This window comes from Nematostella vectensis, chromosome 4 (genome assembly GCF_932526225.1).
Source record: "Nematostella vectensis chromosome 4, jaNemVect1.1, whole genome shotgun sequence".
In the NCBI taxonomy this organism is placed as follows: Eukaryota; Metazoa; Cnidaria; class Anthozoa; order Actiniaria; family Edwardsiidae; genus Nematostella; species Nematostella vectensis.
Genome location: NC_064037.1, coordinates 5,047,935 through 5,061,878, shown reverse-complemented (window position 1 = coordinate 5,061,878; position 13,944 = coordinate 5,047,935). Strand labels below are relative to the sequence as shown.

The 13,944-nt window shown below is 43.2% G+C and overlaps 1 protein-coding gene across 2 annotated transcripts; it reads left to right on the top strand.

Annotated features, from left to right (window-relative positions):
• The first annotated feature begins 5,422 nt into the window (after positions 1-5,422).
• Positions 5,423-13,187, top strand: LOC5512931 (leupaxin). 2 transcript variants are annotated; one of them, XM_048726590.1, is made up of 7 exons: positions 5,423-5,635; positions 6,578-6,889; positions 8,734-8,826; positions 9,053-9,421; positions 10,609-10,913; positions 11,675-11,905; positions 12,219-13,187. In XM_048726590.1, the coding sequence occupies exons 1-7, from the start codon at positions 5,623-5,625 to the stop codon at positions 12,483-12,485; spliced, it is 1,590 nt and encodes a 529-aa protein (XP_048582547.1). In that variant the 5' UTR covers positions 5,423-5,622; the 3' UTR covers positions 12,486-13,187. The 2 variants fall into 2 exon arrangements, with proteins under 2 accessions (XP_048582547.1, XP_032238290.2); XM_032382399.2 differs by lacking the exon at positions 5,423-5,635 and having other exon boundaries at positions 6,290-6,889.
• The last annotated feature ends 757 nt before the right edge of the window (positions 13,188-13,944 follow it).

The following is a 13,944-nucleotide window of genomic DNA, read 5'->3' as shown; positions in this document are numbered from 1 at the left end:
GCTCATCAATCTCGTGACATCATGCCCACAGGGAACCCAATAACAATAATAACGATAATGTCGATCTATGAATGTCAGTTCTATATGAGTTCAGACATCCTCCGGGGGGGGGGGGGGGGGGGTAGGTTGGTTGGACTGGAGCTGACCTTGTCTGCGCGTCTCAGCTTCCACAACATCAGTAGTAATCTCGAGGAGATATAGTTTGGAGATAGGCCTGTTTGTGTGACTTAAGGGAATATAGTATGGAGATAGGTCTGTTCGTGTGACCCTTAGCTGTTTTTAAGGTTACAGCCCGTACACATCCGTCGGCACCTCTAATCAGATCTTCCACTACGCCTAGTTTCCACTTCAACCTCTTCTTCTCGCTGTGGATCTGGGCAACATCTCCTTTTTTGACGCGTGTTCACCGCTTGCACCTGTTGCGCCATGGAAGCACCTCAGCGAAGTGAGGTACTCCTGCTTCCAGCGCTGCCAGAAGTGTTGTATAACTAGTGCTACACGAGTAGCATCCCTTCGGAGATGAGCATCGTTTCCATAGCTCGGGTCAGTTAGTTCGTCCGAATCAGTGTCAGGATGTGGGAGACTGGTAATCCTTCTTTCATACAGTAGATGGGATGGTGTGAGAGGGTCTTCATCATTTATGTCAGGAGAGACATATGTTAGTGGGCGGTCATTAAGGATAGCCTCAATCTCCATGACAACCGTCTGGAGAGTGACTAAGTTGATGGATGCTCGGCCAAGGACTTTCTTCAGCGTCGTCTTCGTGAGGCCGTTCAGCCTCTCCCGAAACCCTCCATACCATGGAGCTCTCTTCGGGATGAACTTCCAATCTATCCCTTGTTTGCCGAGCTCCTGTTTGAGCGTTGGTGAATTAAACATGTGCTCGAGTTCAGCAGCCGGCGATTGGTAGGTACTGGCATTATCAGAAATGATAACGTCTGGAATGGACTGGCGGCTTGCGAATCTACGTACGGCGAGAATGAATGCTTTGACTGATAAATCTGAAACGACTTCAAGATGTACAGCTCTAGTAGCTGCGCATGTCAACAAACAGAAATAAGCCTTCGAGTCGTATTTAGAGTTCTCCCGTAGACTCCTGTAACCGCAAAGGGCCGGGACTCCCGGACTCTGAGGCTTGTTAATGGCGGCGCGTCTGGAGCTCGGTATGGAGCACCGTTCACTTTTTGGCACATTACGCACTTGTTCAAGACCCTTTTTACTTGGAATCTTCCCAAAGGCACCCAGAATTTCTGGCGTAATGCGAGTGTCGAGCTAACGCCAGCATGTAATTGGCGTTCATGCGTGTCACGGATAGTGAGGGTCGTCACATAGTCTTTCTTTGGAAGAAGAACTTGAAACTTGGCGGTTTCAGAAACAGGGACATTTTGAATCCTCCCGCCACAGCGAAGTAAGCCATCGTCATCCATGAACAGGCGTAGCTGGCGTGTCAAAGAGGTCCCAGACTTGACATGGGCGGAAAGGTTTGCTATTTCTTTGGCGTAAGAATGGCGTTGGTGATCGTGGATCCATGTCCTTTCTGCTTTCGTCAACTCAGTGACCATCAGAGGTCCGTTTCTGCGGTCAGTAGGGTTCCCGAGATTATGGAAGAACCTCAGTACAAGAGCGGTTACACGTAGAAGTTTCCTAAGTGTGCTGTGTCTAGTGGGATCCATGATCGTGCTGATGCTTGGGTTCTCGACTGAAGTCGCGTCTGCTTCAGAGTTGGTTTGCTCTACCAACTCATCAGGTTCGGGGCTAACTTTAGGGTCTTCCTCTGGGATCTCAACAAGAAGGGTGGTGCTTGATTCCCATGTTGGCCAGTCGCATTCTGAAGTTATCCAGGAGGGACCATGCAGCCATGCTGTTGATGCTTGAAGCTCTGCTGTGGTTAAACCCCTCGTTAGTAGGTCCGCTGCATAATCGCGTGTAGGGCAGTAACGATAACTAGATGGCTGAGAGAGACGCTTGATTTCTCTGACTCGGTTACCTACAAACTACTGAAGTTGCTTATTACTGCGTAGCCAATTGAGCACAATCTGGCTGTCCGACCAAAGGAACACTTGTAGATCAGGAAAATTCTTCTGCAGAGAGTTAAGCAAGTACTCTGCAAGGTTTGCACCAGCCAGTGCTGCCATCAATTCTAGTGGGGGAGTGACAGTTCCTTTACTGGAGCGACACGTGACTTGCCATCACAAAGGAAGTTTGATTGGCCTGCCGAATGTATGCCACAGCTCCGTAGGCTTTCGGGCTAGCATCCACGAACACATGCAGCTGGGTCGTCTCGTCGGCCGAACGATTGCTGAGATAGCATCTAGGAATGGTACGATTGGTTGATTGTCGGATTTCTTGCGCAATGCTGAGCGAGCTCTTATCTCCCCATTCAGGGGTTTAACTTCCAGAGGTCCTGGATAAGGATCTTAGCGCGGATTGAGATGGGGATGATGAGGCCTAGTGGGTCATAGATCTTAGATGACTCCCTTAAGATCTCTCGCTTGGTGACAAGAGTGTCGTCATGTGCTGGTAATTCTTTACATGCCAGTGTTAACGTGTCGGTTGAGGTGTCCCACCGTAAGCCTAGAACATTGACACTGTCGCAAGTGGCATCATTCACTCCATCAAGGGCAGCACGATGGAGAAGGGGTTGACTATTCGATGCCCAAGACCGTAAGTTAAACTTGGCTTCAGTCATATGGGAGGATGAGAGGCAATTATAACAGAGCCTCAACTTGACAACAATGTCCTACCTTGCCTTAGGGTCAGAAACGGTGGTGCAGTTATGTGTACTGTGGTTCCCTTTACAGTAAACGAACTGAATGACCTTGGGTTTGCCTTTCCCCTGGGAATGAGGCCCCTTTACCCCGGTAAAGAATGAGGCTGTGGGTGTAAATTCCGACAAGAGGGGGATCCTGCTTCTAAAACCTTAAGCTCATGCTTAAGAGCTTCCCTCAGACCTTGTATGGTCCTGTCCCCCCCCTTGTTGTATCCTGGCTAGGTTGCGCTTGGTTTCATTAGGGAGTTTTCCTAAAATAACAGGAATAAGGAGTTCCCCAAAGGAGTCTTGGGACTTGCCGAGGGCTTCTAGTGCTCTTATAGGGGCGCAAGCTCTTAAGATTGCTTATGGGATATCGCAGATCTAATAGGGCAGTCATATGAGCATTCGTCACTCTGTGTGTTTGCCCAAAACGTTCCTTGAGAGTGGCCAGTGCCTTCACATTATAATCCCCTGAAATTAGGTAGCCCCCAATTGCTCGCTCTGCCTCCCCTGCTGGGCCTTTAGGAAATTAAAGTTGTCTACACCAGGCAAGCCTGGCTTGCTGTGAACAGCTACATTAAAGGAATCCCAGAAGGCCATCCACTCCAACGGGTCCACTCCAACGGGTTGAGTAATGTTTGGGGGCGGGACAACTTGAGTTGTCCACTCCATAGGGTCCCCACTAAAAACGGGCAAGTTCAGCTTTGTGAGACGTGTGCTATAGGAGTTGCAGTTACTTGCTTGTGGATGAAAGGCTGATTACTGGGGTGAGTAATGTTTGGGGGCGGGACAACTTGAGTTGTGTTTGAGGGTGGCACGACTTGGGTTGGATCTATATTGGTTGGATTTTGAGACATGGGAGAAGTGCTTGGGGGAGAGGATGTTGAAGCGACAGACGGCGGAACGACGGGGGAGGGAGTATTAACACTCGGTTAATGATTAAAATTAGCTTTGCAATCATATCTGTGATCCCTTCCTGAATTTCCTCCGTTTCCATTATATCCTCCTCCAAATCTTCAGGCTTCTCAATTTTCGGGGCTATGATCTCATCTAAGTCTCGGAGTTTCCCAGCCTTTGCTTACGCCATATTGAAAATTTCCCAGAAGACCCTGGGGACAAGGTTGGCAACGCAATGCACAAACAGTCAACACTGACAGAAAAAAAAAATAAAATTAATAATTAAACTAGAAGTTTCTAACATAAAGAGAATGCTCGGAGGACGGGACGAACATGTTTTAGTGTAGGGGTTCTCGAAAAAGACCACTGATCAGCATTAAATCAAAATACAAATCAGCCGACTGGGAAACCTGTGGTGTGGACACGAAAAATTGCATCCAAAATTGCATCCACTATATGAAACTCGCGCATGCGCTAAAAACACCGCTGATCGATATGAAATCAAAATACAAATGAGCCGACTGGGAAACCTGTGGTGTGGACACGAAAAATCACATCCACTATATGAAAATCGCGCATGCGCTAAAAAGACTGCTGATCAGCATGAAATAAAAATACAAATCAGCCGACTGGGAAGCCTGTGGTGTGGACACGAAGCAGCTTTTCAAATATGCGCATACCAAGATTAGACTTGCTCACCGGTCGCTGCGCTCCCTCCGAGCAATTAAAATCAAAATTATAAAACGTTAGGAAAATTATCTTTTTTGAGAGCTAAAATCTGGAACTCAATCATAAAAAATGTCAGAAAATGCTAGCAATTCTTTTTGAAAAAAAAAATGCTCTTTTCTAAAAAAAAATGCCACAAAAATTTTAGCATAATCGGGAAAAGCCTGATGATGGTGATGATGATTATGATTAAAATAATAATGATAAATATTTTTATTAAATAATGATTTAATAAAGCATTTTAAAAAACTCAATGCTTTACAAACAGCCTAGTTTACTCTATTCTATTTATTGATTTTTAATTAACCTCTATGTTACACCTGTAAACAATTATCATTATTTTATCATTTACATCAATACAAATACAATAATGATACTGCCTTGGCAGTACTTTTTTCAGCCAAAAAGGCCGTGTGTGCACACTCCTTTGGCTCTTTATGTATGCGCCTGAATGAAAATACTTGAATGGAGTTTAAGAGCCGTGGGAACCAGGGGCGGAAGATCGGGCGGGGAAAGGTCATCCCATTTAAGGCTCCTAAAAAACGTTTGAACCTCGGCTATCCGATGGAGTAAGAAGCCATTTTCTTTCCATCATCAATCCAAGACGGCGGCCACCATGCATAAATAAGCTATTTCTTATGACCTTTCCCGTAACGTTCCCACACCACCCTTACGCCCTTGAGGGCCTCCAAATCAGCTTTCTTGTGTTTTTGTCTATCAGTTCCGTTTTATTACGTGACCGATGCCGGATTTTAATCTATAAATACGTAAGCGTGATAGTTGAAACGATGGGCATATACACTCATGCCTCATCAATTATCAAGAAAATGTAACATACAATCAGTCGTTAGAGTTCAATCCTTTGAAAGATGAAGGTTATCAGACATATCCATATCGCATTTCACTTCCAGCACCAAAAACACGTCCGACCCATCCTATTTCCGGCTAGACCCTTATATGGAATGAAAATCTTCGGAATTTTTTTACCGACTGCTTTGATAGACACTAGTCCAGAGCCGAGGGCTTCCGACTGCGTCACGGTGACTAAGTCGGGTGCCGAGAATAGCCGAAGGCTCATTAGCCGAAAATATTTGTATTAGGCGAAGAATTCTGCATGTTTGACCTAGATTGCTTTGCTTCTTTCTGTTCTTTCGTGTGAAGTCATTAATCACCTGTGTTCCCTACTATATTAGTGACTGAGCCAACACTGTTTTACAGCTGACGATTGCTGCATTCTGTGGTAAATAATGGACGATCTAGGTGAGTAAATTTGATGATAGCAAGTTTGTAACCCGTCCGTTTAGAAACCTACTGAGTGAGTTTCAACTTAAAAGCTAACCCCTACATTTTAGATTCTGCTGTTATTTACCTCAGTATTATCACAAATCTACCTGTCCGGGGTTTGACTTAAGCAACGTTGTATGATCTAGTTTTATAGATAGCTCTTCTTTCTTTGGCAAACATTGGGTAATTCAGTCAGTCATACGAGCTGATCAACCATCCTCGCTCTAACAAAAGCCGTCTGTTGGAGTTTCAAACCTCAAAAAACACCATTCACTATTCAGATGTACAGAATTAAAGCAAATCACTGAAATTGTTAGTTGATTTGTGGCCTTAAAAATCGCAAAGCCGTATGATTTGTTTTCTCGTATCTCAGCAAAATAAACATCGGAGTTGCTCAGTTATCAAAATTCCGATCTTTTTACGAGAGGTAAACGGAGCTGAATACCATCACTCAAGTTGTGTGGTATCATTTTCACTTGTGATTAACGTCTCTACTTCTTACGGTAGCCCTGTGCTTGTCCGCTGAGAGCGATTGTTTGATTATCCTATGCATATCGAAGGTTTTTTAATGCCAAGCGATATGCGCGCGATTCTGAACCAGCTGCCATCGCGATTGTTGTTATTCTGTGCGCCCGCAAAGCCCTTTCCCGTCGATGCCTGTCACATACTCACATGGCTCACAGTTCGTAAATTATTTATAGCTTTGTGTTTTCGCGAGAGGGAGGCAAATGAGTCTATTCGAACAAGCATTTCGCTGGTTACCACTCTAGCAAGCACGCTAGGAAAAATATTCTGACATGTTCGCTTAACCCGGACTAGAATTCATCTTGCAGTGATATAAACACTCTCTCAGTATGCCCGGTAAGACGAGGAAACCTACAATTCAGGAGAAACTCAAACAAAACATTGAATTTTTAGATGCTTTGCTAGCGGATTTACAAGCAAGTAGTCCCGCAGCAGTGGGAACAAGAACTCAAGCGACAAACGGCCGAGGAAGTCCCGAGTCCCCTCCACCGCCACTGCCTCCACCGCCTGATTTTGATGCTCTAGAACAGGATAATTCCCACCACCACCATCACGGCAAGGAAGAGCTCCCTCCACCTCCTCCTCTTCCCGATTTAACAACCCCTAGTAATACGACTAGTACCGTACTAGCGGCAAACCTCTCGGAACTGGACAGTTTGTTGGAAGATCTAGGGAAACCCCAGTACCCTAGCACTGAATCGCCAAGTAAGTACCAAACTCTAAATTCCAGCCTGATTCAAATGTCACTTGATCAAAATATTCTGGAAGTTTTTTTATCACCTTATTCATCGTCAGCAAAATCAACCACAGATTAATAATAATTTGGCACACTCATTGTAAAGTATTTTCTTATTCATGAAACACGTAATTATCTTTTTTCTACGATATGTTTTGGTGTATTTTTGGGAGGAATTTACTCGAGTTCACTCAAGCTTGCCGGTGTTTACAAGTGTATTCGAAAGGACACGACAAATCGTAGCTGCCCCGGCATAGAACACTTGATCTCTTCGCGCGTGCGAGAGAACCCATTTAAGTGTTCAGACCCTAATGGATATTTTACTATTACAGTTTCCGATCTTTTGTTCGTTCTAAAAAAACTCTTAGGAGCACGAGGCAGAACCTGAATGGGGGATTGCATTGACAACTTTATTGCCATCTCTCAAAAGAAACAGTGTTATGTAAATGGGAACTCGATCGTTTTACAGTATGACAAATGGCAGCTTTTACGGTTTCTAATTTCCTCGTGGGTTTTTTTATTATGTCTTTCGAAACTTCGGCTGCCGTTTCGTCCCTTTTTGCATGCAAGTTTTAACCTAGATAGTGTGTCGCATGACTAGGCTTCCTGTTATAAACAAACAAATCTTGCCTGGTTCCACCTGTACAAGCTTAAATTATAACAATTTACTCGAGAATCAAACCCTAAGTCCTCTGAAATCGAGCGAATCTCACGACTCTTATCTGCAAAAACGCACAAATGAACATTTTCAATAATGGCAGATTTTTATCACGAATAGCGAAACTTTATCAGTGTTGAAGGGGATTTCTAGTTGTTGACATTCCGGACATATTAGTATTCAAGCTTTGACAAATCTCCCTCTCTTTAGACTTGAGATCAAAGTTGTATGCCCCCTTTATCATTTGCCCACCCAGCGTTTTGAACCCATAAAGTATTTATTCTACATTCAGAAGAATTTGTTCAAAAACACGAGCTTTTATAATAACACCACTCCTTATGTGTAGGTGGTCCGAAAAAAGAACTTGTATCAGTTTTCACTGATAAAATGTTTTTATAAAGATGCAAAGTATTGTATTGTTATGACAAATAATTTGGCCTCATTGATCCTCCCCATTAATAAAGCCCTTTTCAATATCTTTCATGCTTTCTAGTAATCCATTTAACACCTTGGGATAATTTATGTACTGTTGTCACATTTGACATTCTTATGAATTATTTGGAGTGTTTTGTGTTTGTGTTCCTCATTAGCAGATGTAACAAATAACAATTAGCAGATTTAAGATTTAAGTCCACAAAGTCATGCTGTTAACAACCAAACAAACACTTATTTGAATGATCATTGTAGATTAAACTGGGAAAAATAGTATGTTTTCCAATTAGTATCAGAATTTGGCAGTTTTCTTTGGAATTTTTTATGGTTAATGAATTTTTTGCATTTCATTTTTTTCCTTTAATTCATGGAATTAATTGCAAGATTTTGCATTATTTGTCTTTGCTATGATGAATAATTTTTGTTTAAATTTTTGTCTTCAGTTACATATCTTGATGTATTTAATCATTTATCCAGTATTATTTATCTTTGCCATGATGAATAATTTTGAAGTTGATTGTATATAACAATACAAATATGAAGTTTCTGAATTACTTTTATGAGAATATAACTTGATCTCGAGTTTTATTTTTGTTTCAATTTTTATCTTGTCTGCAGTTATCTATTTATATTCATTTTTTATCCAGTGTTAGAAGTGTTGTCATAGTCTACTGAAAGAATTGTTTGTGATCCAAACTAGCTTAATCTCTGACATGTTTTCAGCTAAGGCAAGAATAAGCAACCCATCACCAAGGGCAAGTGATGTACCTCAACGAGTGGTGGCAAATGGTCGCCCTAGCAACACAAGACCCTCAGGTGGGTAGAGTTTCAATTTGAACAGATCCTAGCCCCTTTTTAACTAATGAATATCTTTCTAAGTGGGAATTCATCAAGGTCATGAGGGTGGGAGCAATGGAGTTATTACTGTTAATAAATTTACATACCCTTATATCATGTTGCTTGTACATTTTTTATGTCACTGGCTTTTTTGTCTCCGTAAGACAATTTTGGTTTACTCAAAAATTGTCTTTTTACGTTTTAGTTGATGCAATGCTTAGTGATTTGGATAGCCATGTCATGTCACCCCCTCCAACATCGCCTCACCACCAAACATCCAAACCAATGCAGGCTTCAGTTGCCCAGGTCCACCAGCCTATGCACAGCCAGGCGCAATACCACAACCCTGGCCCTGCCAATGGTACACCAGGACGGACTGCATCTACAGCCACTAAAGAATTGGATGACTTGATGGCATCTTTGTCAGACTTCAAGGTCAATGTGAGTGGGGCCCAAAGCCCGACCCTAGTAACCCAGGTTAGCCATGTGAGCCAAGTCAACCAGGGTGGTCCAGCAAGGCACAGCGGAGATTATGCCAAGCCACAGAAGCAGAAGACCCCTAGTGGGTCAGCAGGTATGTAAGGATGCTTATCAGGCATCTAAGCACAATTTACTGGAGAAGGAGTGCACAGTCATACATATATGGAAAAAGTTGTTGATAAGAAATGACCCAGTTTTTGGTGTTGTGCACCACCGCCCTCCCCCCCCCCCCCCTAGCAATGCTGATACTGACTGCAAATGTTAGAGGAATGCTAGAAGATATGGTAGAAAATGGGGTTAGGTGATGTAGTGGGTTCTAAAAAGAAGTATGGTTAGTCATAAGACATGATAAAAAAAGTGGGCTTTTGGTTCCAAGAGAAAAATACAACAGAGAAATGGAGGGTTAGTGGGGTATTAATGAAATGAAAAAATATGGTTTATGCCTTCCTGTATGATTACTAACAATGCTGTAATATCTTTCATGTCTTGAATCTCCTAGAGATTATTTGAATTTGAGTATTGAGTTGTTATCTAGAACAATTATCTGTCAATTGGGGTCACCAGTTTAAATCCTTATTCCTCTCAAGGGGGATTCGCTTTCCAAATGATCTCATTGAAGAAGACGTGTGTATAGTAAAGTATTTTTATTATCAACAATGACTCATGGTTAGTAACCAGGGGCAAATCTAGCTTTTCGCTAAAGGGGGGGTTTTACTCAGCGACAAAGGGGGGAGGGGGTATTTTTTTGTTACAAATGGCTTTCGGGCAGCCCAAGGGGGAGGGTTAAACTCCCTAACCCTCCCCCTAGATCCGCTACTAGTAACTGAAATACTTTAATGAGAGACACTGATTCTATATGAAGTATAAGCTTTCTGTCAGAACCATTGCATGAGTAGTCAAAGTACAAAGGCAAGGGCAGGTTCATACACAGGGGGGTGCACAGGATGCGCTTGTACCCCCCTTGGCGGCCAAAAAGTGGGTAATTTCTTATTAAGGAATCTTCAAATACTATGCTTTTTCCATATGATATAGCTTTTTCCATTTGGTACCTATGACTGCACACCACCCCCAGCCAATCCTGGTTACAGGCCTGAAGGGTGTGGTCCTGGGGTGTATGTGGATGATGTTGATAAAAAAGTCAGTCATTATACATGTAAATTTTGTTATCACAGCCAAAGAAATCCATCTCTAAAATAATTAAAAGAACATAAACCAAAACAGCCAGCTCTGTGGCTACGGTATGGATTCACAAATCTGATTTCTCCTGATTTTGATTGACAGCTCCATCTGTCGGCAAAGTGAGTCAGCTTGACAACATGCTAGGCTCCCTTCAATCAGACATGACCAGGCAGGGGGTCAGCACGACCAAGAAAGGCATGTGTGCGGCCTGCAATAAGCCCATCATCGGTCAAGTCTGTACAGCTCTTGGTAAGACTTGGCATCCTGAGCACTTTGCCTGTGTCGCCTGTGAGGCCCCCCTGGGAACACAGAACTTCTTTGAGCGTGACGGCAAGCCATACTGTGAGAGAGACTACCATGATACGTTTGCCCCGCGATGTGCCTATTGTAATGGGCCTATACTGGATGTAAGTATAAACAATGAGTTGCTCTCCAGCTTTGTACCTGTAGTCTTTCCTGATTGGATTTGTACAAGTTTCTGTCATCATGACAGCAGGTGAAATACAGGAACTGACTGCAGCAAAATTTTCCATCAAAAACAAAAATACAAACAAACAGGCTTTGGATTTTGAGTTGTTGTGATGCCATTAATTTGTAGAGCTATCAATAGAAGATCAAACCATGGATAACTGTTTTCTTATCATCCTAAGGAACGAACCAATTGATATTTGACTGGGGGAGAGAGGGTTATTGATCGATTTATTTTTCCCGAAGCATGTGGCGATTTTTTCTGCCAGTCTTTGCTCGCTCGAGGGTCTGAGCCTTGCTCTATTTTTTTTTTTGGGGGGGGGGGGAGATCAGACTAAATGGTCCATCCCTAACTCCAACCCTTCCCTTCCACTCCCTACACCCTTGCTGCCCTAAAAGACATTATATCCTGTTTTGTCTTGCTCATCCCAAAGCGATGTTCATTAACTTTTTGATAAAATGCGCATATACCTTTTTGTTGAATAAAAAAGTATACAATAAATTTGTCAGTATTGGCATTGTGAACGATTACTGTCTTTGAAACTGCAGTACAGTATTATTATTATTATTGTTGTTCGTTGTGCTTTTAGAAACCGAAATCCTGCCATTCCCATACATCCCTAATTTTTGATGCCCTAGAGTGTAACCTTGTTTAAAATATCGGGAGATTATAATCAGTGTATCCTCTTTCCTCCCTCAGTCTTGCGTAACCGCGCTTGACCAGACATGGCACCCTAAGCACTTCGTATGTGCTGAGTGCGGCAACCCGTTCGGGGATACGGGATTCCACGAGCGGGACGGGAAGCCCTTCTGCCGGGGGGACTACTACGCCATGTTTGCACCCCGCTGCGGTGGGTGCGGTCAGCCGATTATGGATAATTATATCTCCGCGTTGAGCGCCCATTGGCACGCCGAGTGCTTCATTTGCACGGTAAGTGACCAGCATCATGTCTGTTTGTTTTATAGTCTTCGCGAGATCCGGATACAAGCGTTGCGACCGTGCGCCATACGCAAAAAATGACATAAAAAGCCACTGTATGAACCAACAGCCTACTCCCTGGCTTCTTTTTGGGGTTCCTGTGGTCGTGGTGGGCTGGAGGGGGCCAGGCCAGAGAAAAGATAGTCGACCACAGGAAACCCGAACAAACACTGGAAAGCCGTGGAAACGGTTTTTTGAGTGGTGGTCAAGGATCGCCTCTAATAAGTAAAAATGGTAAACTTGATCTTGCTTTCTCCTTCCTCAGGAATGTAGACAGCCATTCCCAGGCGGCAGCTTCTTCGACCACGATGGCCGTCCCTACTGCGAAATGCACTACCACGCCAAGAGGGGTACCCTGTGTTACAGCTGCCAGAAGCCAATCACTGGCCGATGCATCACCGCCATGCACCGGAAGTTTCACCCGGAGCACTTCGTCTGCGCCTTCTGCCTCAAGCAACTGAATAAAGGCACCTTCAAGGAGCAGAACGATAAGCCTTACTGCCATCCATGCTTTGTCAAGCTTTTCGGCTAGAGTTAGTTAGCTTGCAGGCATATGGTGATTGTTATAGCAGTTCGGGAACCATGTGGTACGAAAACGAATCAAAGGGATCCCAAACCTCGAAAACTTACATTTTGAGATAACCTTACAAACGCGATCAGTCCGGTATGACTTTACTGGCGATTCCAAGAAATAATTAAAAAAAACTATGAGGTAAACCAAAATTTTGAATGTATGTTACGAAAGCCTTATTATTGATGACTATTAAATTTTCATTAGGAACTTGATAATTTCTTTTCTTGAATTGTAAGCCTGAAAACAACTAACTGCCTTAAAATTCTGTTTAAAAAATCTGACGATGCGTACATAGTGTAGCAAGTTGAGTATTCTAGAAGAAATGAGCTGCAAAGCAAGCGCTATAAATAGTTTTGGGAGGGCAAGTAGTGAAATTAGGTAGCCAAACACTGGCAACACGGCGAGTGGTGTGGCCTAGAGTTGGGAACCTTGCATCGAGTTTTATTAACCAGTACCCGTCTCCGATGACAAAAACTGGGTCGTCGGAGAAAGAAACAAAGCATGCATAGCCGAGACGTTTAGACAGATTAGATTTTTTGATTTTGTAAAGCTATTTTAGAAAGAAAATGTTAAAAATACTATGCTTAAAATACCATTGTAAGATCCTACTAGTTTCGGTTTCAAATTGAAGAAAATTAAAAATTCCATTTAAGATTTGAATTAATAATTCTTGCTGGGGATTGCTGTGGATATGTGGATAACACCACAAATCGTGCAAACGTGCCCCGGCCCCCCTATTAGATATTTGGCTTTAAAATAGATGTGGACTTTAGAAGCACACTAGCATACACACATTGGCACCAACGGGTCTATTAGCCGTGCAGTTCGGCAACCATGGACAGCTGTTTCGTCCTTATTAGTACTCGTCAGCATGGCATAGCCGGTTTGCCTCAGCTAAACTTCATCGGCAAAAAAAACTGCAAAAAACCCGGCTATGCCATGCTGACGAGTCCTAATAAGGACGAAACAGCTGTCCATGGTTGCCGAACTGCATGGGTAATAGGCTGTGCTAGCGTCCCGTCTTGGCCCGACTGGTGCCAATGTGTGTATGCTAGTGTGCTTCTAAAGTCCACATTTAAAATAGAGTGTAATGTCATTTTTCTCTTTTGTTCTGTCTTGGCTATTACACTTTAACAATTACATTTTGTTGCATGGGAATTTGAGAACCACTCTAACAAGAAATATAGGGAAATTCACAGAAGAACAATGGCTTCGGTCCCCTATTTAGAAACCCTTGCTTGGTCCAGGGGAGGGGAGGGGAGGGGAGGGGGCCAGTTGTGTAATATTGCCAACAGCCACACCCGCCACAATTGTAAATAAATCTGCTTTGATAGCTAGTCCTTTATGGGAGATTGTGGCTCTGACTTAAAAGTCTATAAGCGGTTTCTCCTTTCTATAAGAGACTATAGGTTCATTA